The following is a 22,749-nucleotide window of genomic DNA, read 5'->3' on the forward strand; positions in this document are numbered from 1 at the left end:
TCGCTGCAGATTCACATGCTGTGCACATCCCGCCATCTGGTGTTGGGCTCGGAGTGTTACAAGTTGTTTTTCTTCGAAGAAGTCTTTTCGAGTCACGAGACCGAGGGACTCCTCCCATTTCGGCTCCATTGCGCATGGGCGTCGACTCCATCTTAGATTGTTTTCCCCGCAAAGGGTGAGGTAGGAGTTGTGTATGCTAGTGTAGGAAGTTGGCTCTGTATGCACTATTTCAAAGTAAGGAATAGTATGCACAGAGTCCAAGGGTTCCCCTTAGAGGTAAGATAGTGGCAAAAAGAGATAATACTAATACTCTATTTTGTGGTAGTGTGGTCGAGCAGTAGGCTTATCAAAGGAGTAGTGTTAAGCATTTGTTGTACATACACAGGCAATAAATGAGGAACACACACTCAGAAACAATTCCAGGCCAATAGGTTTTTGTTATAGAAAAATATATTTTCCTAGTTTATTTTAAGAACCACAGGTTCAAATTCTACATGTAATATCTCATTTGAAAGGTATTGCAGGTACGTACTTTAGGAACTTTGAATAATCACAATAGCATATATACTTTTTACATAAAACACATTTAGCTGTTTTAAAAGTGGACACAGTGCAATTTTCACAGTTCCTGGGGGAGGTAAAGTAATGTTAGTTCTTGCAGGTAAGTAAACCACCTACGGGGTTCAAATTGGGATCCAAGGTAGCCCACCGTTTGGGTTTCAGAGCAACCCCAAAGTTACCACACCAGCAGCTCAGGGCCGGTCAGGTGCAGAGTTCAAAGTGGTGCCCAAAACGCATAGGCTTCAATGGAGAGAAGGGGGTGCCCCGGTTCCAGTCTGCCAGCAGGTAAGTACCCGCGTCTTCGGAGGGCAGACCAGGGGGTTTTTGTAGGGCACCGGGGGGGGGGGGGGGACACAAGCTCACACAAAAAGTACACCCTCAGCGGCACTGGGGCGGCCGGGTGCAGTGTGCAAACACGCGTCGGGTTTCCAATGGATTTCAATGAGAGACCAAGGGGTCTCTTCAACGGTGCAGGCAGGCAAGGGGGGGGGGGGGCTCCTCGGGGTAGCCACCACCTGGGCAAGGGAGAGGGCCTCCTGGGGGTCACTCCTGCACTGAAGTTCCGATCCTTCAGGTGCTGGGGGCTGCGGGTGCAGGGTCTTTTCCAGCCGTCGGGATTTTAGAGTCAAGCAGTCGCGGTCAGGGGGAGCCTCGGGATTCCCTCTGCAGGCGTCGCTGTGGAGGCTCAGGGGGGACAACTTTGGTTGCTCACAGTCTTGGAGTCGGCGGAGGGTCCTCCCTGAGGTGTTGGTCCTCCACCAGTCGAGTCGGGGTCGCCGGGTGCAGTGTTGCAAGTCTCACGCTGTAGGAAGTTGGCTCTGCATGCACTATTTCAAAGTAAGGAATAGTATGCACAGAGTCCAAGGGTTCCCCTTAGAGGTAAGATAGTGGCAAAAAGAGATAATACTAATGCTCTGTTTTGTGGTAGTGTGGTCGAGCAGTAGGCTTATCAAAGGAGTAGTGTTAAGCATTTGTTGTACATTCACACAGGCAATAAATGAGGAACACACACTCAGAGACAAATCCAGCCAATAGGTTTTGTTATAGAAAAATATCTTTTCTAAGTTTATTTTAAGAACCACAGGTTCAAATTCTACATGTAATATCTCATTTGAAAGGTATTGCAGGTAAGTACTTTAGGAACTTTGAATAATTACAGTAGCATATATACTTTTCATATAAAACACAAATAGCTGTTTTAAAAGTGGACAGTGCAATTTTCACAGTTCCTGGGGGAGGTAAGTTATTGTTAGTTTTAACAGGTAAGTAAATCACTTACAAGTCTCAGGTTTGGGTCCAAGGTAGCCCACCGTTGGGGGTTCAGAGCAACCCCAAAGTTACCACACCAGCAGCTCAGAGCCGGTCAGGTGCAGAGGTCAAAGAGGTGCCCAAAACACATAGGCTTCAATGGAGAGAAGGGGGTGCCCCGGTTCCAGTCTGCCAGCAGGTAAGTACCCGTGTCTTCGGAGGGCAGACCAGGGGGGTTTTGTAGGGCACCTGGGGGGACACAAGTCAGCACAAAAAGTACACCCTCAGCAGCGCGGGGGCGGCCGGGTGCAGTGTGTAAACAAGCGTCGGGTTCTCTGTAGGTTTCAATGGGAGACCAAGGGGTCTCTTCAGCGGTGCAGACAGGCAAGGGGGGGCTCCTCGGGGTAGCCACCACCTGGGCAAGGGAGAGGGCCTCCTGGGGGTCACTCCTGCACAGAAGTTCCGTTCCTTCAGGTGCTGGGGGCTGCGGGTGCAGGGTGTTTTCCAGCCGTCGGGACTTTAGGTTCAGGCAGTCGCGGTCAGGGGAGCCTCGGGATTCCCTCTGCAGGCGTCGCTGTGGGGGCTCAGGGGGGACAACTTTGGTTACTCACGGTCTCGGAGTCGCCGGAGGGTCCTCCCTGAGGTGTTGGTTCTCCACCAGTCGAGTCGGGGTCGCCGGGTGCAGTGTTGCAAGTCTCACGCTTCTTGCGGGGAGTTGCAGGGGTCTTTAAATCTGCTCCTTTGAAACAAAGTTGCAGTCTTTTGGAGCAGGGCCGCTGTCCTCGGGAGTTTCTTGTCTTTCTTGAAGCAGGGCAGTCCTCTGAGGATTCAGAGGTCGCTGGTCCTTTGGAAAGCGTCGCTGGAGCAGGTTTCTTTGGAAGGCAGGAGACAGGCCGGTAGGACTGGGGCCAAAGCAGTTGGCGTCTTCTGTTCTTCTTCTGCAGGGGTTTTTCAGCTCAGCAGTCCTCTTCTTCTTGTAGTTTCAGGAATCTAAATTCTTAGGTTCAGGGAAGCCCTTAAATACTAAATTTAAGGGCGTGTTTAGGTCTGGGGGGTTAGTAGCCAATGGCTACTAGCCCTGAGGGTGGGTACACCCTCTTTGTGCCTCCTCCCAAGGGGAGGGGGTCACATTCCTATCCCTATTGGGGGAATCCTCCATCTGCAAGATGGAGGATTTCTAAAAGTTAGAGTCACTTCAGCTCAGGACACCTTAGGGGCTGTCCTGACTAGCCAGTGACTCCTCCTTGTTATTCTCATTATCTCCTCCGGCCTTGCCGCCAAAAGTGGGGCCGTGACCGGAGGGGGCGGGCAACTCCACTAGCTGGAGTGCCCTGTGGTGCTGGAACAAAGGGGGTAAGCCTTTGAGGCTCACCGCCAGGTGTTACAGCTCCTGCCTGGGGGAGGTGTTAGCATCTCCACCCAGTGCAGGCTTTGTTACTGGCCTCAGAGTGACAAAGGCACTCTCCCCATGGGGCCAGCAACATGTCTCGGTTGTGGCAGGCTGCTGGAACCAGTCAGCCTACACAGATAGTCGGTTAAGGTTTCAGGGGGCACCTCTAAGGTGCCCTCTGGGGTGTATTTCACAATAAAATGTACACTGGCATCAGTGTGCATTTATTGTGCTGAGAAGTTTGATACCAAACTTCCCAGTTTTCAGTGTAGCCATTATGGTGCTGTGGAGTCTGTGTTTGACAGACTCCCAGACCATATACTCTTATGGCTACCCTGCACTTACAATGTCCAAGGTTTGGCTTAGACACTGTAGGGGAACAGTACTCATGTACTGGTGCCCTCACCTATGGTATAGTGCACCCTGCCTTAGGGCTGTAAGGCCTAATAGAGGGGTGACTTATCTATACTGCATAGGCAGTGTGAGGTTGGCATGGCACCCTGAGGGGAGTGCCATGTCGACTTACTCGTTTTGTTCTCACCAGCACACACAAGCTGGTAAGCAGTGTGTCTGTGCTGAGTGAGGGGTCCCCAGGGTGGCATAAGATATGCTGCAGCCCTTAGAGACCTTCCCTGGCATCAGGGCCCTTGGTACCAGGGGTACCAGTTACAAGGGACTTACCTGGATGCCAGGGTGTGCCAATTGTGGAATCAAAAGTACAGGTTAGGGAAAGAACACTGGTGCTGGGGCCTGGTTAGCAGGCCTCCGCACACTTTCAAATCAAAACATAGCATCAGCAAAGGCAAAAAGTCAGGGGGTAACCATGCCAGGGAGGCATTTCCTTACACAACCCCCCCCCCCAAACGAAAGAGGATGAGACTAACCTTTCCCAAGAGAGTCTTCATTTTCTAAGTGGAAGAACCTGGAAAGGCCATCTGCATTGGCATGGGCAGTCCCAGGTCTGTGTTCCACTATAAAGTCCATTCCCTGTAGGGAGATGGACCACCTCAACAGTTTTGGATTTTCACCTTTCATTTGCATCAGCCATCTGAGAGGTCTGTGGTCAGTCTGAACTAGGAAGTGAGTACCAAAGAGGTATGGTCTCAGCTTCTTCAGGGACCAAACCACAGCAAAGGCCTCCCTCTCAATGGCACTCCAACGCTGCTCCCTGGGGAGTAACCTCCTGCTAATGAAAGCGACAGGCTGGTCAAGGCCATCATCATTTGTTTGGGACAAAACTGCCCCTATCCCATGTTCAGAGGCATCTGTCTGCACAATGAACTGCTTGGAGTAATCTGGAGCTTTCAGAACTGGTGCTGTGCACATTGCTTGTTTCAGGGTGTCAAAGGCCTGTTGGCATTCTACAGTCCAGTTTACGTTCTTGGGCATTTTCTTGGAGGTGAGTTCTGTGAGGGCTGTCACTATGGATCCATATCCCTTCACAAACCTCCTATAGTACCCAGTCAAGCCAAGGAATGCCCTGACTTGAGTCTGGGTTTTTGGAGCTGCCCAGTCCAGAATAGTCTGGATCTTAGGCTGGAGTGGCTGAACTTGGCCTCCACCTACAAGGTGTCCCAAGTAAACCACAGTTCCCTGCCCTATCTGGCATTTGGATGCCTTGATAGAGAGGCCTGCAGATTGCAGAGCCTTCAAAACCTTCTTCAGGTGGACCAGGTGATCCTGCCAGCTGGAGCTAAAGACAGCAATATCATCAAGATAAGCTGCACTAAAGGACTCCAAACCAGCAAGGACTTGATTCACCAACCTTTGGAAGGTGGCAGGGGCATTCTTTAAACCAAAGGGCACAACAGTAAACTGATAATGCCCATCAGGTGTGGAGAATGCTGTCTTCTCTTTTGCTCCAGGTGCCATTTTGATTTGCCAGTACCCTGCTGTTAAGTCAAAGGTACTTAAGAATTTGGCAGCACCTAATTTGTCTATCAGTTCATCAGCTCTAGGAATGGGATGGGCATCTGTCTTGGTGACAGAATTAAGTCCTCTGTAGTCCACACAAAACCTCATCTCTCTCTCTCCATCTTTGGTGTGAGGTTTGGGGACTAAGACCACTGGGCTAGCCCAGGGGCTGTCCGAGTGCTCAATTACTCCCAATTCCAGCATCTTGTGGACTTCCACCTTGATGCTTTCCTTAACTTGGTCAGACTGTCTGAATATTTTGTTTTTGACAGGCATGCTGTCTCCTGTGTCCACATCATGGGTACACAGGTGTGTCTGACCAGGGGTTAGGGAAAAGAGCTCAGCAAACTGTTGCAGGACCTTCCTACAATCAGATTGCTGTTGGTCAGAGAGGGTGTCTGAATAGACCACTCCATCTACTGAGCCATCCTTAGGGTTTGATGAGAGAAGATCAGGGAGAGGTTCACTCTCGGCTTCCTGATCCTCATCTGTTACCATCAACAGATTCACATCAGCCCTGTCATGGAAGAGCTTAAGGCGGTTCACATGGATCACCCTCTTGGGGCTCCTGCTAGTGCCTAGGTCCACCAGGTAGGTGACCTGACTCTTCTTCTCTAGCACTGGGTAAGGGCCACTCCATCTGTCCTGGAGTGCCCTGGGAGCCACAGGCTCCAAAACCCAGACTTTCTGCCCTGGTTGAAATTCAACCAGTGCAGCCTTTTGGTCATACCAAAACTTCTGGAGCTGTTGGCTGGCCTCAAGGTTTTTGCTTGCCTTTTCCATGTACTCTGCCATCCTTGAGCGAAGGCCAAGTACATAGTCCACTATGTCTTGTTTAGGCTCATGAAGAGGTTTCTCCCAGCCTTCTTTCACAAGAGCTAGTGGTCCCCTTACAGGGTGGCCAAACAGAAGTTCAAAGGGTGAGAATCCACTCCCTTCTGAGGCACCTCTCTGTAAGCGAAGAGCAGACATGGCAGGAGGACATCCCATCTCCTTTTGAGTTTTTCTGGGAGCCCCATGATCATGCCCTTTAATGTCTTGTTGAATCTCTCAACAAGGCCATTAGTTTGTGGATGATATGGTGTAGTGAATTTATAAGTCACTCCACAATCATTCCACATGTGTTTCAGGTATGCTGACATGAAGTTGGTACCTCTGTCAGACACCACCTCCTTAGGGAAGCCCACTCTGGTAAAGATAAAAATGAGGGCCTTGGCTACTGCAGGGGCAGTAGTCGACCTAAGGGGAATAGCTTCAGGATACCTAGTAGCATGATCCACTACTACTAGTATGTACATATTTCCTGAGGCTGTGGGAGGTTCAAGTGGACCCACTATGTCCACACCCACTCTTTCAAAGGGGACCCCCACCACTGGAAGTGGAATGAGGGGGGCCTTTGGATGTCCACCTGTCTTACCACTGGCTTGACAGGTGGTACAGGAGACACAAAACTCCTTAACTTTCTGGGACATGTTGGGCCAGTAGAAGTGGTGGACTAGTCTCTGCCACGTCTTGGTTTGTCCCAAATGCCCAGCAAGGGGAATATCATGGGCTAAGGTCAGTATGAACTCTCTGAACGCCTGAGGCACTACCACTCTCCTAGTGGCACCAGGTTTGGGATCTCTTGCCTCAGTGTACAGGAGCCCATCTTCCCAATAGACCCTATGTGTTCCAGTTTTCTTGCCATTGGACTCTTCAGCAGCTTGCTGCCTAAGGCCTTCAAGAGAGGGACAGGTTTCTTGCCCCTTACACAACTGCTCCCTTGAGGGTCCCCCTGGGCCTAAGAGCTCAACCTGATAAGGTTCTAACTCCATAGGCTCAGTTCCCTCAGAGGGCAGAACTTCTTCCTGGGAAGAGAGGTTCTCTTTTTGTTGTTGTGTTGCAGCTGGTTTCCCAGCTGGCTTTCCTTTTCTCTTGGTAGGCTGGGCCCTTTTTCCAGACTCCAGCTCTACTTTTTCACCCTGAGCCTTGCACTGTGCCCTTGTCTTGACACACGCCAGTTCAGGGATACCCAGCATGGCTGCATGGGTTTTCAGTTCTACCGCAGCCCATGCTGAGGACTCCAGGTCATTTCCAAGCAAACAGTCTACTGGGATATTTGAGGAGACCACCACCTGTTTCAGGCCATTGACCCCTCCCCACTCTAAAGTTACCATAGCCATGGGATGTACTTTAGTCTGATTGTCAGCGTTGGTGTAAGGAAATGCCTCCTTGGCATGGTTACCCCCTGACTTTTTGCCTTTGCTGATGCTATGTTTTGAATTGAAAGTGTGCTGAGGCCTGCTAACCAGGCCCCAGCACCAGTGTTCTTTCCCTAACCTGTACTTTTGATTCCACAATTGGCACACCCTGGCATCCAGGTAAGTCCCTTGTAACTGGTACCCCTGGTACCAAGGGCCCTGATGCCAGGGAAGGTCTCTAAGGGCTGCAGCATATCTTATGCCACCCTAGGGACCCCTCACTCAGCACAGACACACTGCTTGCCAGCTTGTGTGTGCTGGTGAGAACAAAACGAGTAAGTCGACATGGCACTCCCCTCAGGGTGCCATGCCAACCTCCCACTGCCTATGCAGTATAGATAAGTCACCCCTCTAGTAGGCCTTACAGCCCTAAGGCAGGGTGCACTATACCATAGGTGAGGGCACCAGTGCATGAGCACTGTGCCCCTACAGTGTCTAAGCCAAACCTTAGACATTGTAAGTGCAGGGTAGCCATAAGAGTATATGGTCTGGGAGTCTGTCAAACACGGACTCCACAGCACCATAATGCCTACACTGAAACCTGGGAAGTTTGGTATCAAACTTCTCAGCACAATAAATGCACACAGATGCCAGTGTACATTTTATTGTAAAATACACCCCAGAGGGCACCTTAGAAACCTAATCCAACTACCCGTGTAGGCTGACTGGTTCTAGCAGCCTGCCACACTCGAGACATGTTGCTGGCCACATGGAGAGAGTGCCTTTGTCACTCTGTGGCCTGTAACAAAGCCTGCACTGGGTGGAGATGCTATCACCTCCCCCAGGCAGGAGCTGTAACACCTGGCGGTGAGCCTCAAAGGCTTACCCCCTTTGTTCCAGCACCACAGGGCACTCCAGCTAGTGGAGTTGCCCGCCCCCTCCGGTCACGGCCCCACTTTTGGCGGCAAGGCCGGAGGAGATAATGAGAATAACAAGGAGGAGTCACCGGCCAGTCAGGACAGCCCCTAAGGTGTCCTGAGCTGAGTTGACTCTAACTTTTAGAAATCCTCCATCTTGCAGATGGAGGATTCCCCCAATAGGGATAGGAATGTGACCCCCTCCCCTTGGGAGGAGGCACAAAGAGGGTGTACCCACCCTCAGGGTTAGTAGCCATTGGCTACTAACCCCCAGACCTAAACACGCCCTTAAATTTAGTATTTAAGGGCTTCCCTGAACCTAAGAATTTAGATTCCTGCAACTTACCGAAGAAGAAGACTGCTGAGCTGAAAACCCCTGCAGAAGAAGAAAGACACCACCAACTGCTTTGGCCCCAGTCCTACCGGCCTGTCTCCTGCCTTCTAAAGAAACCTGCTCCAGCGATGCTTTCTCCAGGACCAGCGACCTCTGAATCCTCAGAGGACTGCCCTGCTTCAAGAGGAACAAGAAACTCCCGAGGACAGCGGCCCTGCTCCAAAAAGACTGCAACTTTGTTTCAGAGGAGCAGATTTAAAGACCCCTGCAATCCCCGCAAGAAGCGTGAGACTTGCAACACTGCACCCGGCGACCCCGACTCGACTGGTGGAGAACCAACACCTCAGGGAGGACCCTCCGGCGACTCCGAGACTGTGAGTAACCAAAGTTGTCCCCCCTGAGCCCCCACAGCGACGCCTGCAGAGGGAATCCCGAGGCTCCCCCTGACCGCGACTGCCTGACTCTAAAATCCCGACGGCTGGAAAAGACGCTGCACCCGCAGCCCCCAGCACCTGAAGGATCGGAACTTCAGTGCAGGAGTGACACCCAGGAGGCCCTCTCCCTTGCCCAGGTGGTGGCTACCCCGAGGAGCCCCCCCCTTGCCTGCCTGCACCGCTGAAGAGACCCCTTGGTCTCCCATTGATTTACATTGCGAACCCGACGCTTGTTTGCACTCTGCACCCGGCCGCCCCCGCGCTGCTGAGGGTGTACTTTTTGTGTGGACTTGTGTCCCCCCCGGTGCCCCACAAAACCCCCCTGGTCTGCCCTCCGAAGACGCGGGTACTTACCTGCTGGCAGACTGGAACCGGGGCACCCCCTTCTCTCCATTGAAGCCTATGCATTTTGGGCACCACTTTTAACTCTGCACCTGACCGGCCCTGAGCTGCTGGTGTGGTGACTTTGGGGTTGCTCTGAACCCCCAACGGTGGGCTACCTTGGACCCCAATCTTAACCCCGTAGGTGGTTTACTTACCTGCAAGAACTAACAATACTTTACCTCTCCCAGGAACTGTGAAAATTGCACTGTGTCCACTTTTAAAATAGCTTATTGTGTTTTATGAAAAGAGTATATATGCTACGGTGATTATTCAAAGTTCCTAAAGTACTTACCTGCAATACCTTTCAAATGAGATATTACATGTAGAATTTGAACCTGTGGTTCTTAAAATAAACTAAGAAAATATATTTTTCTATAACAAAACCTATTCGCCTGGATTTGTCTCTGAGTGTGTGTTCCTCATTTATTGCATGTGTGTATGTACAACAAATGCTTAACACTACTCCTTGGATAAGCCTACTGCTCGACCACACTACCACAAAATAGAGCATTAGTATTATCTCTTTTTGCCACTATCTTACCTCTAAGGGGAACCCTTGGACTCTGTGCATACTATTCCTTGCTTTGAAATAGTGCATAGAGCCATTGGTGGATCAGCGGTGGGGTACAAGACTTTGCATTTGCTGGACTACTCAGCCAATACCTGATCACACGACAAACTCCAAAAATTGTCATTAGAAATTGATTTTTGCAATTTGAACTATTTTTCTAAATTCTTAAAAGACCTGCTAGGGCCTTGTGTTAGATCCTGTTTAGCATTTCTTTTAGAGTTTAAACGTTTTTGAAAGTTTGAATTAGAACCTAGAACTAGTTTTAGATTCTTAAAAAGTATTCCAACTTTTAGAAGCATAATGTCTAGTACAGAGATGAATGTGGTGGAACTCGACACTACCCCTTACCTCCATCTTAAGATGAGGGAGCTAAGGTCACTCTGTAAAATAAAGAAAATTACAATGGGCCCCAGACCTTCCAAACTACAGCTCCAGGAGCTTTTGGCAGAGTTTGAAAGAGCCAACCTCTCGGAGGATGCAACACAGAGGATGAAGATAGTGACTTGGAGGGCAATTCCCCCCCTCCAGTCCTACTTAAGGAGAACAGGGCTGCTCAAGCCCTGACTCCAAACATAATAGTCAGATATGCTGTTTCCCTCACAGGAGAGACCAACATCTCTGAAATCACTGAGGATAGCCCCAGTGAAGAGGACATCCAATTAGCCAGGATGGCCAAGAGATTGGCTCTGGAAAGACAGATCCTAACCATAGAAAGGGAAAGAAAAGAGATGGGCCTAGGACCCATCAATGGTGGCAGCAACATAACTAGGGTCAGAGATTCTCCTGACATGTTGAAAATCCCTAAAGGGATTGTAACTAAATATGAAGATGGTGATGACATCACCAAATGGTTCACAGCTTTTGAGAGGGCTTGTGTAACCAGAAAAGTGAACAAATCTCACTGGGGTGCTCTCCTTTGGGAAATGTTCACTGGAAAGTGTAGGGATAGACTCCTCACACTCTCTGGACAAGATGCAGAATCTTATGACCTCATGAAGGGAACCCTGATTGAGGGCTTTGGATTCTCCACTGAGGAGTATAGGATTAGATTCAGGGGGGCTCAAAAATCCTCGAGCCAGACCTAGGTTGATTTTGTAGACTACTCAGTGAAAACACTGGATGGTTATATTCAAGGCAGTGGTGTAAATAATTATGATGGGCTGTACAATTTATTTGTGAAGGAACACCTGTTAAGTAATTGTTTCAATGATAAACTGCATCAGCATCTGGTAGACCTAGGACCAATTTCTCCCCAAGAATTGGGAAAGAAGGCGGACCAATGGGTCAAGACTAGGGTGACGAAGTCTTCCACAGGGGGTGACCAAAAGAAAGGGGACACAAAGCCTCCCCAGGGAAAGAGTGTTGAGACATCCAAAAACAAAAATAGTAAAGAGTCTTCTACAGGCCCCCAAAAACCTGCACAGGCGGGTGGGCCCAGAGCCTCTTCACAAACCAATTTTGGGTACAAGGGTAAAAACTTTGATCCCAAAAAGGCCTGGTGTCGTAGCTGTAATCAGCCTGGACACCACACTGGAGACAAGGCCTGTCCCCAGAAAAATACCACTTCTAACTCCACTCCAGCTAAAACTGGAATGGCCAGTCTCCAAGTGGGATCAACAGTGTGCCCAGAGCAAATCAGGTGTCACACTGAAGCTACATTAGTCTCTGAGGGTGGGGTGGATTTAGCCACACTGGCTGCCTGGCCTCCTAACATGCAAAAATACAGGCAGCAGCTCTTAATTAATGGGACAAGTGTAGAAGGCCTGAGGGATACAGGTGCCAGTGTCACCATGGTGACAGATAAACTGGTTTCCCCTGGTCAATACCTGGCTGGACAAACTTATCCAGTCACCAACGCTGACAATCAGACTAAAGTACATCCCATGGCAATGGTAACTTTGGAGTGGGGAGGGGTCAATGGCCTGAAAGAGGTGGTGGTCTCCTCAAATATCCCAGTAGACTGTTTGCTTGGAAATGACCTGGAGTCCTCAGCATGGGCTGAGGTAGAACTGAAAACCCATGCAGCCATGCTGGGTATCCCTGAACTGGTGTGTGTCAAGATAAGGGCACAGTGCAAGGCTCAGGGTGAAAGGGTAGAGCTGGAGTCTGGAAAAAGGGCCCACCCTACCAAGAGGAAAGGAAAGTCAGCTGGGAAACCAGCTGCAACACAACACCAAAAAGAGAACCTCTCTTCCCAGGAAGAAGTTCTGCCCTCTGAGGGAACTGAGCCTATGGAGTTAGAACCTTGTCAGGTTGAGCTCTTAGGCCCAGGGGGACCCTCAAGGGAGCAGTTGTGTAAGGGGCAAGAAACCCGTCCCTCTCTTGAAGGCCTTAGGCAGCAAGCTGCTGAAGAGTCCAATGGCAAGAAAACTGGAACACATAGGGTCTATTGGGAAGATGGGCTCCTGTACACTGAGGCAAGAGATCCCAAACCTGGTGCCACTAGGAGAGTGGTAGTGCCTCAGGAGTTCAGAGAGTTCATTCTGACCTTAGCCCATGATATTCCCCTTGCTGGGCATTTGGGACAAACCAAGACGTGGGAGAGACTAGTCAACCACTTCTACTGGCCCAACATGTCCCAGAAAGTTAAGGAGTTTTGTGTCTCCTGTACCACCTGTCAAGCCAGTGGTAAGACAGGTGGACATCCAAATGCCCCCCTCATTCCACTTCCAGTGGTGGGGGTCCCCTTTGAAAGAGTGGGTGTGGACATAGTGGGTCCACTTGAACCTCCCACAGCCTCAGGAAATATGTACATCCTAGTAGTAGTGGATCATGCTACTAGGTATCCTGAAGCTATTCCCCTTAGGTCGACTACTGCCCCTGCAGTAGCCAAGGCCCTCATTGGTATCTTTATCAGAGTGGGCTTCCCTAAGGAGGTGGTGTCTGACAGAGGTACCAACTTTATGTCAGCATACCTGAAACACATGTGGAATGAGTGTGGAGTGACTTATAAATTCACTACACCCTATCATCCACAAACTAATGGCCTTGTTGAGAGATTCAACAAGACATTAAAGGGCATGATCATGGGGCTCCCAGAAAAACTCAAAAGGAGATGGGATGTCCTCCTGCCATGTCTGCTCTTCGCTTACAGAGAGGTGCCTCAGAAGGGAGTGGATTCTCACCCTTTGAACTTCTGTTTGGCCACCCTGTAAGGGGACCACTAGCTCTTGTGAAAGAAGGCTGGGAGAGACCTCTTCATGAGCCTAAACAAGACATAGTGGACTATGTACTTGGCCTTCGCTCAAGGATGGCAGAGTACATGGAAAAGGCAAGCAAAAACCTTGAGGCCAGCCAACAGCTCCAGAAGTTTTGGTATGACCAAAAGGCTGCACTGGTTGAATTTCAACCAGGGCAGAAAGTCTGGGTTTTGGAGCCTATGGCTCCCAGGGCACTTCAGGACAAATGGAGTGGCCCTTACCCAGTGCTAGAGAGGAAGAGTCAGGTCACCTACCTGGTGGACCTGGGCACAAGCAGGAGCCCCAAGAGGGTGATCCATGTGAACCGCCTTAAGCTCTTCCATGACAGGGCTGATGTAAATCTGTTAATGGTAACAGATGAGGATCAGGAAGCTGAGAGTGAACCTCTCCCTGATCTTCTGTCATCAAACCCTAATGATGGCTCAGTAGATTGAGTGATCTATTCAGACACCCTCTCTGGCCAACAGCAATCTGACTGTAGGAAAGTCCTGCAGCAGTTTGCTGAGCTCTTTTCCCTAACCCCTGGTCAGACACACCTGTGTACCCATGATGTGGACACAGGAGACAGCATGCCTGTCAAAAACAAAATATTCAGACAGTCTGATCAAGTTAAGGAAAGCATCAAGGTGGAAGTCCACAAGATGCTGGAATTGGGAGTAATTGAGCACTCTGACAGCCCCTGGGCTAGCCCAGTGGTCTTAGTCCCCAAACCTCACACCAAAGATGGAAAGAGAGAGATGAGGTTTTGTGTGGACTACAGAGGACTTAATTCTGTCACCAAGACAGATGCCCATCCCATTCCTAGAGCTGATGAACTGATAGACAAATTAGGTGCTGCCAAATTCTTAAGTACCTTTGACTTAACAGCAGGGTACTGGCAAATCAAAATGGCACCTGGAGCAAAAGAAAAGACAGCATTCTCCACACCTGATGGGCATTATCAGTTCACTGTTATGCCCTTTGGTTTAAAGAATGCCCCTGTCACCTTCCAAAGGTTGGTGAATCAAGTCCTTGCTGGTTTGGAGTCCTTTAGTGCAGCTTATCTTGACGATATTGCTGTCTTCAGCTCCAACTGGCAGGATCACCTGGTCCACCTGAAGAAGGTTTTGAAGGCTCTGCAATCTGCAGGCCTCTCTATCAAGGCATCCAAATGCCAGATAGGGCAGGGAACTGTGGTTTACTTGGGACACCTTGTAGGTGGAGGCCAAGTTCAGCCACTCCAGCCTAAGATCCAGACTATTCTGGACTGGGCAGCTCCAAAAACCCAGACTCAAGTCAAGGCATTCCTTGGCTTGACTGGGTACTATAGGAGGTTTGTGAAGGGATATGGATCCATTGTGACAGCCCTCACAGAACTCACCTCCAAGAAAATGCCCAAGAAGGTAAACTGGACTGTAGAATGCCAACAGGCCTTTGACACCCTGAAACAAGCAATGTGCACAGCACCCGTTCTAAAAGCTCCAGATTACTCCAAGCAGTTCATTGTGCAGACAGATGCCTCTGAACATGGGATAGGGGCAGTTTTGTCCCAAACAAATGATGATGGCCTTGACCAGCCTGTTGCTTTCATTAGCAGGAGGTTACTCCCCAGGGAGCAGCGTTGGAGTGCCATTGAGAGGGAGGCCTTTGCTGTGGTTTGGTCCCTGAAGAAGCGGAGACCATACCTCTTTGGTACTCACTTCCTAGTTCAGACTGACCACAGACCTCTCAGATGGCTGATGCAAATGAAAGGTGAAAATCCAAAACTGTTGAGGTGGTCCATCTCCCTACAGGGAATGGACTTTAGAGTGGAACACAGACCTGGGACTGCCCATGCCAATGCAGATGGCCTTTACAGGTTCTTCCACTTAGAAAATGAAGACTCTCTTGGGAAAGGTTAGTCTCATCCTCTTTCGTTTGGGGGGGGGGGGGGGGGGGGGGGGAGGGCGGTTGTGTAAGGAAATGCCTCCTTGGCACGGTTACCCCCTGACTTTTTGCCTTTGCTGATGCTATGTTTTGAATTGAAAGTGTGCTGAGGCCTGCTAACCAGGCCCCAGCACCAGTGTTCTTTCCCTAACCTGTACTTTGATTCCACAATTGGCACACTCTGGCATCCAGGTAAGTCCCTTGTAACTGGTACCCCTGGTACCAAGGGCCCTGATGCCAGGGAAGGTCTCTAAGGGCTGCAGCATATCTTATGCCACCCTAGGGACCCCTCACTCAGCACAGACACACTGCTCAGCAAAGGCAAAAAGTCAGGAGGTAACCATGCCAAGGAGGCATTTCCTTACAGCTAGTAATAGTGCCCATGCAATGGAGTAATGTACATAATGTAGTTTAAAGTAATATATTTACAAATATACAGATGTTCAAGATCAACTTCTAAACGGCTACAGGCTCCCGGGGAGGCGGGTGGGCGCATGTGAATCTGCAGCGACTAATGCCACGAACAGATGTACACTGTGTAAGTGACATTTTCCGTTCGATGGCATGTGTAGCTGCAGATACACATGCTGTGCATAGACTAGTAAGCAGTTATCTCCCCAAAAGAGGTGGTTCAGCCTGTAGGAGTTGAAGTTGAAACAATGTTCGTAGTACTGCTTGGCCTACTGTGGCTTGTTGTGCCGTTAGCACATCTACACAGTAATGTTTGGTAAATGTATGAGGCGTAGACCATGTAGCTGCCTTACATATTTCGGTCATTGGAATATTTCCTAGAAAGGCCATGGTAGCACCTTTCTTTCTAGTTGAGTGTGCCTTTGGTGTAATAGGCAGTTCTCTTTTTGCTTTAAGATAACAGGTTTGAATGCACTTAACTATCCATCTAGCAATGCCTTGTTTAGAAATTGGATTTCCTGTATGAGGTTTTTGGAAAGCAATAAATAATTGTTTTGTTTTTCGAATTAGTTTTGTTCTGTCAATGTAGTACATTAACGCTCTTTTGATGTCTAATGTATGTAGTGCTCTTTCAGCTACAGAGTCTGGCTGTGGGAAGAACACTGGTAATTCTACTGTTTGATTTAAGTGGAACGGTGATATGACTTTATGTAAAAATTTTGGATTTGTCCGTAGAACTACTTTATGCTTGTGTATTTGACTAAATGGTACTTGTATGGTAAATGCTTGAATCTCACTTACTCTTCTTAAAGATGTGATGGCAATTAAAAATGCAACTTTCCATGTTAAGTATTGCATTTCACAAGAGTGCATGGGCTCAAAAGGTGTACCCATGAGTCGTGTTAAGACAATGTTGAGGTTCCATGAAGGAACTGGTGGTGTTCTTGGTGGTATAATTCTCTTTAGACCTTCCATAAATGCTTTTATGACTGGTATCCTAAATAGAGAAGTTGAGTGCGTAATTTGCAGGTAAGCTGAAATTGCTATAAGATGTATCTTAATGGAAGAAAAAGCTAGCTTTGACTTTTGCAAATGTAGTAAGTATCCTACGATGTCTTTGGCAGATGCGTGTAAGGGTTGAATTTGATTATTATGTCAGTAATAAACAAATCTTTTCCCCTTATTTGCATAGCAATGTCTAGTGGTAGGTTTCCTAGCTTGTTTTATGACCTCCATACATTCATGTGTAAGGTCTAAGTGTCCGAACTCTAGGACTTCAGGAGCCAGATTGCTAGATTCAGCGATGCTGGATTTGGGTGTCTGATCTGTTGTTTGTGTTGCGTTAACAGATCTGGTATGTTTGGTAGTTTGACATGAGGCACTACTGAAAGGTCTAGTAGTGTTGTGTACCAAGGTTGTCTTGCCCATGTTGGCGCTATTAGTATGAGTTTGAGTTTGTTTTGACTCAACTTGTTTACTAGATATGGAAGGAGTGGGAGAGGGGGAAAAGCGTAAGCAAATATCCCTGACCAACTCATCCATAACTCATTGCCTTGAGACTGATCTTGTGGGTACCTGGATGCGATGTTTTGGCATTTTGCGTTTTCCTTTGTTGCAAATAGATCTATTTGTGGTGTTCCCCAACTCTGGAAGTAAGTATTTAGTATTTGGGGGTGAATCTCCCATTCGTGGATCTGTTGGTGATCCCGAGAGAGATTGTCTGCTAACTGATTCTGAATTCCTGGTTAAATTGTGCTATTAGGCGAATGTGGTTGTGAATCGCCCAATGCCATATTCTTTGTGCCAGGAGACACAACTGTGTTGAGTGTGTCCCTCCCTGTTTGTTTGGGTAATACATCGTTGTCATGTTGTCTGTTTTGACAAGAATGTGTTTGTGGCTTATTATGGGTTGAAATGCTTTCAGCGCTAGACATACTGCTAATAGTTCTAAGTGATTTATGGGAAACTGTTTTTGGTGAGTGTCCCATTGTCCTTGGATGCTGTATTGATTGAGGTGTGCTCCCCACCCTATCATGGAGGCATCTGTCGTTATTACATATTGTGGCACTGGGTCTTGGAAAGGCCGCCCTTTGTTTAAATTTATACTGTTCCACCATTGAAGCGAGGTGTATGTTTGGCGGTCTACCAACACCAGATCTAGAAGTTGACCCTGTGCCTGTGACCACTGTGATGCTAGGCACTGTTGTAAGGGCCGCATGTGCAACCTTGCGTTTGGGACAATGGCTATGCATGAGGACATCATGCCTAGGAGTTTCATCACCATTTTGACTTGTATTTTTTGTTTTGGATACATGGCCTGTATTACATTGTGAAATGCCTGAACCCTTTGTGGACTTGGAGTGGCAATCCCTTTTGCTGTGTTGATTGTCGCCCCTAAGTATTGCTGTGTTTGACACGGTATAAGGTGTGACTTTGTGTAGTTGATTGAGAAACCTAGTTTGTGGAGGGTTTCTATGACATACTTTGTGTGTTGTGAACACCTTTCTAGCGTGTTGGTTTTGATTAACCAATCGTCTAGGTACGGGAACACATGTATTTGCTGCCTTCTGATATGTGCAGCTACGACTGCCAGGCACTTTGTAAAAACTCTTGGCGCAGTTGTTATTCCGAATGGCAACACCTTGAATTGGTAATGTATCCCTTGGAATACAAACCTTAAGTACTTTCTGTGTGAAGGATATATCGGTGTATGGAAATATGCATCCTTTAGGTCTAGTGTTGTCATGTAGTCTTGTTGTTTGAGTAGTGGGATTACGTCTTGTAATGTCACCATGTGAAAGTGATCTGATTTGATGTAGGTATTTAATGTTCGGAGATCTAATATAGGTCTCTGACTCTTGTCTTTTTTGGGTATGAGAAAGTACAGAGAGTAAACTCCTGTTCCTTTCTGGTGTTTTGGTACTAATTCTATTGCTTGTTTTAGTAGCAATGCCTGAACCTCTAGTCCTAGAAGATCTATATGTTGTTTTGACATATTGTGTGTTTTCGGTGGGACGTTTGGAGGGAATTTGAGAAATTCTATGCAATAACCATGCTGGATAATTGCTAGGACCCAAGTGTCTGTTGTTATTTCCTCCCAATGTTTGTATAATTTGGTTAGTCTCCCCCCCACAGATGTTATGTGTTGGGGATGTGTGACTTGGAAGTCACTGCTTGTTTTGAGGAGTTTTGGGACTTTGGAACTTTCCTCTATTCTTTTGGAATTGTCCCCCTCTATATTGTCCCCGAAAACTTCCCCGCTGATACTGGCTCTGGTAAGTGGGTCTTGTTTGTGAGGTTGTGGGTTCTGTGCTTTGTCCTCGAAACCCCCCTCTAAACTGTGTTTTTCGAAATGTGCCTCTGCCCTGTGGGGAGTAGAGTGCGCCCATGGCTTTGGCTGTGTCAGTGTCTTTTTTAAGTTTTTCGATCGCAGTGTCCACCTCCGGCCCAAACAACTGCTGTCCGTTGAATGGCATATTCAGCACAGCTTGCTGTATTTCTGGTTTAAATCCTGATGTACGCAGCCATGCATGTCTCCTTATTGTTACTGCTGTGTTGACAGTTCTAGCAGCTGTGTCTGCAGCATCCATTGCTGACCGTATCTGATTGTTGGAGATACTCTGTCCTTCTTCTACTACCTGCTGCGCTCTCTTTTGGAACTCCTTGGGCAAATGTTCTACAAAGTGTTGCATTTCGTCCCAATGGGCCCTATCGTATCTGGCCAATAAAGCCTGTGAATTGGCAATACGCCACTGGTTTGCTGCCTGTGCTGCCACCCTTTTGCCTGCTGCGTCGAATTTTCTACTTTCTTTATCTGGAGGTGGTGCATCTCCTGAAGTATGTGAGTACGCTCTTTTGCGCGCTGCCCCTACTACAACTGAGTCCGGTGTTAGCTGTTGTGTGATGTACACGGGGTCTGTTGGTGGCGGTTTATATTTTTTCTCCACTGTTGGAGTAATGGCCCTTCCTTTTACAGGCTCTTCAAACACTTGTTTGGAGTGTTTTAGCATTCCGGGTAGCATAGGAAGACTGATACTGGCTGTGTGTGGACGACAGTGTGTTAAAAAGAAAGTCGTCTTCAATGGGCTCAGCATGCAGGCTGACATTATGAAATGCCGCTGCTCTCGACACCACCTGTGCGTAGGCTGTACTATCCTCTGGTGGCGACGGTCTAGCTGGATAACATTCAGGACTATTATCTGACACTGGTGCGTCATAAAGGTCCCATGCGTCAGGGTCATCTTGACTCATTCCTGTATGAGTTGGGGATTGCATCATTGGTGGAGTGGCTACCGGTGATGTTTGCGGAGAGCATTGTGAAGATGGTGGCGGGGTTACTTGTTTAGCCACCTTTGCCTGTGGCTGCTTGTCTTTTTCCTGAAAGGCAAGTTTGCGTTTCATTTTAATCGGAGGGAGAGTACTGAGCTTCCCTGTTTCTTTTTGGATATGGAGCCTTCTTTGTGTATAGTCTGGCTCTATTGTTTCCAATTCCTGTCCAAATCTATGTGTCTTAATTTGTGTCGACAGTCCTTGTTCCTCAGTGTAGGAACTTGTTTTCGGTTCCGAGGCCGGTTGTTTCTGTATCGAAACCTTTTCGGCTGCTTTTTTCGGTTCTGACTAAACCTTCTTTACTTACGGCATTGTGTTCTCTCGGTGCCGACCCATTTCGGTGCCGCTATCTCGGTGCCGAACCTGCTCGGAGCCACTATCTCGAGCCCGAGATTGCTGTGTGGCGGTATCTCGACCGGAGTCGGTTGACTTCGCCCCCAGCGTGCCCTTTTTTGGTGCCGATGATCGGTCACCTATTTTTCAGGTTAAGCCATGGCCTGTTGGCGGTGGCGTCCCCTGGGCTATAGTGTTTTTTTCGTGAGTTTTGTGTTTCGACGTCTTACTCACGGTTTTCGGCGTTTCTTCGGGATCGATCTCATCAGAGTCCGATTCCTGGATGGAGAATGTTTCTTCCTCCTCTTCGAAACGCTCTTGTCCTGTCGGCGCCGACGCCATTTGCAGTCTCCTTGCTCTTCGGTCTCTTAGTGTCTTCCTGGACCGAAACGCTCGACAGGCTTCACAAGTATCTTCCTTGTGTTCCGGCGACAAGCACAAGTTACAGACCAGATGCTGATCTGTATATGGATACTTGCTATGGCATTTTGGGCAGAAGCAGAATGGGGTCCGTTCCATCAGCCTTGAAGAGACACGTGGCCGGGCCGACCAGGCCCCGACGGGGGATCGAAAAAACCCCGAAGGGCCACCGGAGCGCTTCAAAAGTCGGTGTCGATCTGTTGTAACTAACCCGATACCGAACGCAAACAATACCGACGATTTTTCTGAGATTCTAGCTAACTTTCCGACCCAAAACACGGAGCGAAAAGGAACACGTCCGAACCCGATGGCGGAAAAAAAACAATCTAAGATGGAGTCGACGTCCATGCGCAATGGAGCCGAAATGGGAGGAGTCCCTCGGTCTCGTGACTCAAAAAGACTTCTTTGAAGAAAAACAACTTGTAACACTCCGAGCCCAACACTAGATGAGATGTGCACAGCATGTGTATCTGCAGCTACACATGCCATCGAACATATTATAGCACATTCCTGATGAGCCCCATGACCTAAAAGCCAGCAGCTACTTGCCAACCGAAAAAGGGACATATGGAAGAAAAAAACTGTTGCATTTGGATTACATTTATAGGGCCTAAACAGCAGTTAATATGTATGGGTTTATTTAATAATGCACAAAAGGAAGCATCTGTAGATTTTTAACTGCATAAATGTACGGTTGTAAAGCAAACTTTCAGTGATGCATGTTAGGCAGCAGTTCTAAGAATGCTTGTTTTATGTAATACGGTACATATTGAATATCATTCTCCAAACACTTACAGCTATTTCTTTTCCAGCTTCTCCAGTACAGTAGGAAAACTTGACAAAAGAGTGGCAGCAGCTATAGCCCCACCGGAAATCTTTCCAATACGAGCCCCATATACTCTGCAAAGCAAAAAGAATAACCATAATGAATTTTAGCTTTTTTTAGCTCCTCCCCACTTTCCTCCATGTTCTCCCCACTAGTGTGCTTCTCCCCGCTGCCTCCTCAGACCCTCTGTTTTTCTTTTCCCTACCAGCACCCTCATGTCGCTTACCTGTCCCTCCCATCTGACCCCATGTTGCTTTACCACCCTCATGCTCCCTTGTGTTGATTTACCCCTCACAGTATTGCGTTTTGCTTGCCCAAAACCCTCCTGCAATCCCCTGTGTAGATTTCCCAATGCTTTTATTTTATCGGAGAAGTATTTCTTCAACATCCGCTTCGACTGCCTTGTCCTCTTCCTACCCCAAGCATTTGCTCTTTTGCCAATCAACACCCTTTGATCAGAATCAATGTTGCATGTGTCTCTACTTCCTAGCATGCGCACTGGCACAGTTATGGACAGGCTGGGATTATATAGATTGACAAGAATCATTGTTTCATTGTTAATGGTACTCCCAACCCTAGTCATGAGTACTCTCCCTAAGGATTCTAGATAGGTGAGACAATGTCTGTATGGCGTTTATCTCCCCTACAGGTATGAAGGGTGCCCTATATGCTGCTCAATGGAATGTGCTACAACATTGCTTTGGCACTCAGCCCACGAATAGTCGTGCTCACAGAATTCATCTGTGAGGGAAATTAAAGGGCTGAGGGTTGTGTGGGGTAGATTACAAAACGGTGAGAACTAAACCAAGTGTGGCAGGGCATGCATGGTTGGCATGCTTTAGGGTTACAGGTGTCCAGGGTGATTGTCAACAAGAAGTATGTACAAGCTAGAGTTGGGAAGCATAGGCATGGTCACAGTCTTGCCTGGGAATATCTGTCTCAATCGTCAGTCATTTAATCTATTCTGGCAAGCCAAAATAGAGCATTAACAAGCATGTCTGACACTTTCCCTCTCAAATGAAGTTTTGAACAAGAAACACTGTTCAGCACTTTTACGATGAAACTTTTATTGAAATAAGTGTTACTTAATACAGTGAAATAATGTGAGGTGCTAAAATAAAACACAGTGGTTCAAGACATTATTTTGGTCTGAAAGGTTCTTGATCATAGTTTGCATTTAATTTACTGCATGATTTACATCATGTTGCGGTTAGCCCTTTGGCTCTTAGCCGATCACTGGCACAGTTCTGAACTGCTAAATAAATTTGCTGGCTTCATAGAATCTGTTCATCACTCACCCCTCATTTAACAAAGCGGCTAATGGGTAAAAATTCTGATGCAGCTTTGCCCAGGTAGGTGGGTTGGGAAGAAACGACAGCACAACGGTTGGAC

At 48.1% G+C, this 22,749-nt stretch overlaps 1 protein-coding gene across 3 annotated transcripts in view; it reads right to left on the minus strand.

The window, feature by feature from the left end:
• Window positions 1-22,749, minus strand: part of SLU7 (SLU7 homolog, splicing factor) — a 225,456-nt gene that overhangs the window by 88,616 nt on the left and 114,091 nt on the right. For all 3 annotated transcript variants that reach the window (XM_069199379.1, XM_069199377.1, XM_069199380.1), the window contains exon 13: window positions 21,327-21,431. In XM_069199379.1, coding sequence (XP_069055480.1) covers window positions 21,327-21,431 — 105 coding nt within the window. The remainder of the gene's footprint in view (window positions 1-21,326; window positions 21,432-22,749) is intronic.

Source organism: Pleurodeles waltl, chromosome 7 (genome assembly GCF_031143425.1).
Source record: "Pleurodeles waltl isolate 20211129_DDA chromosome 7, aPleWal1.hap1.20221129, whole genome shotgun sequence".
NCBI classification, from domain to species: domain Eukaryota; kingdom Metazoa; phylum Chordata; class Amphibia; order Caudata; family Salamandridae; genus Pleurodeles; species Pleurodeles waltl.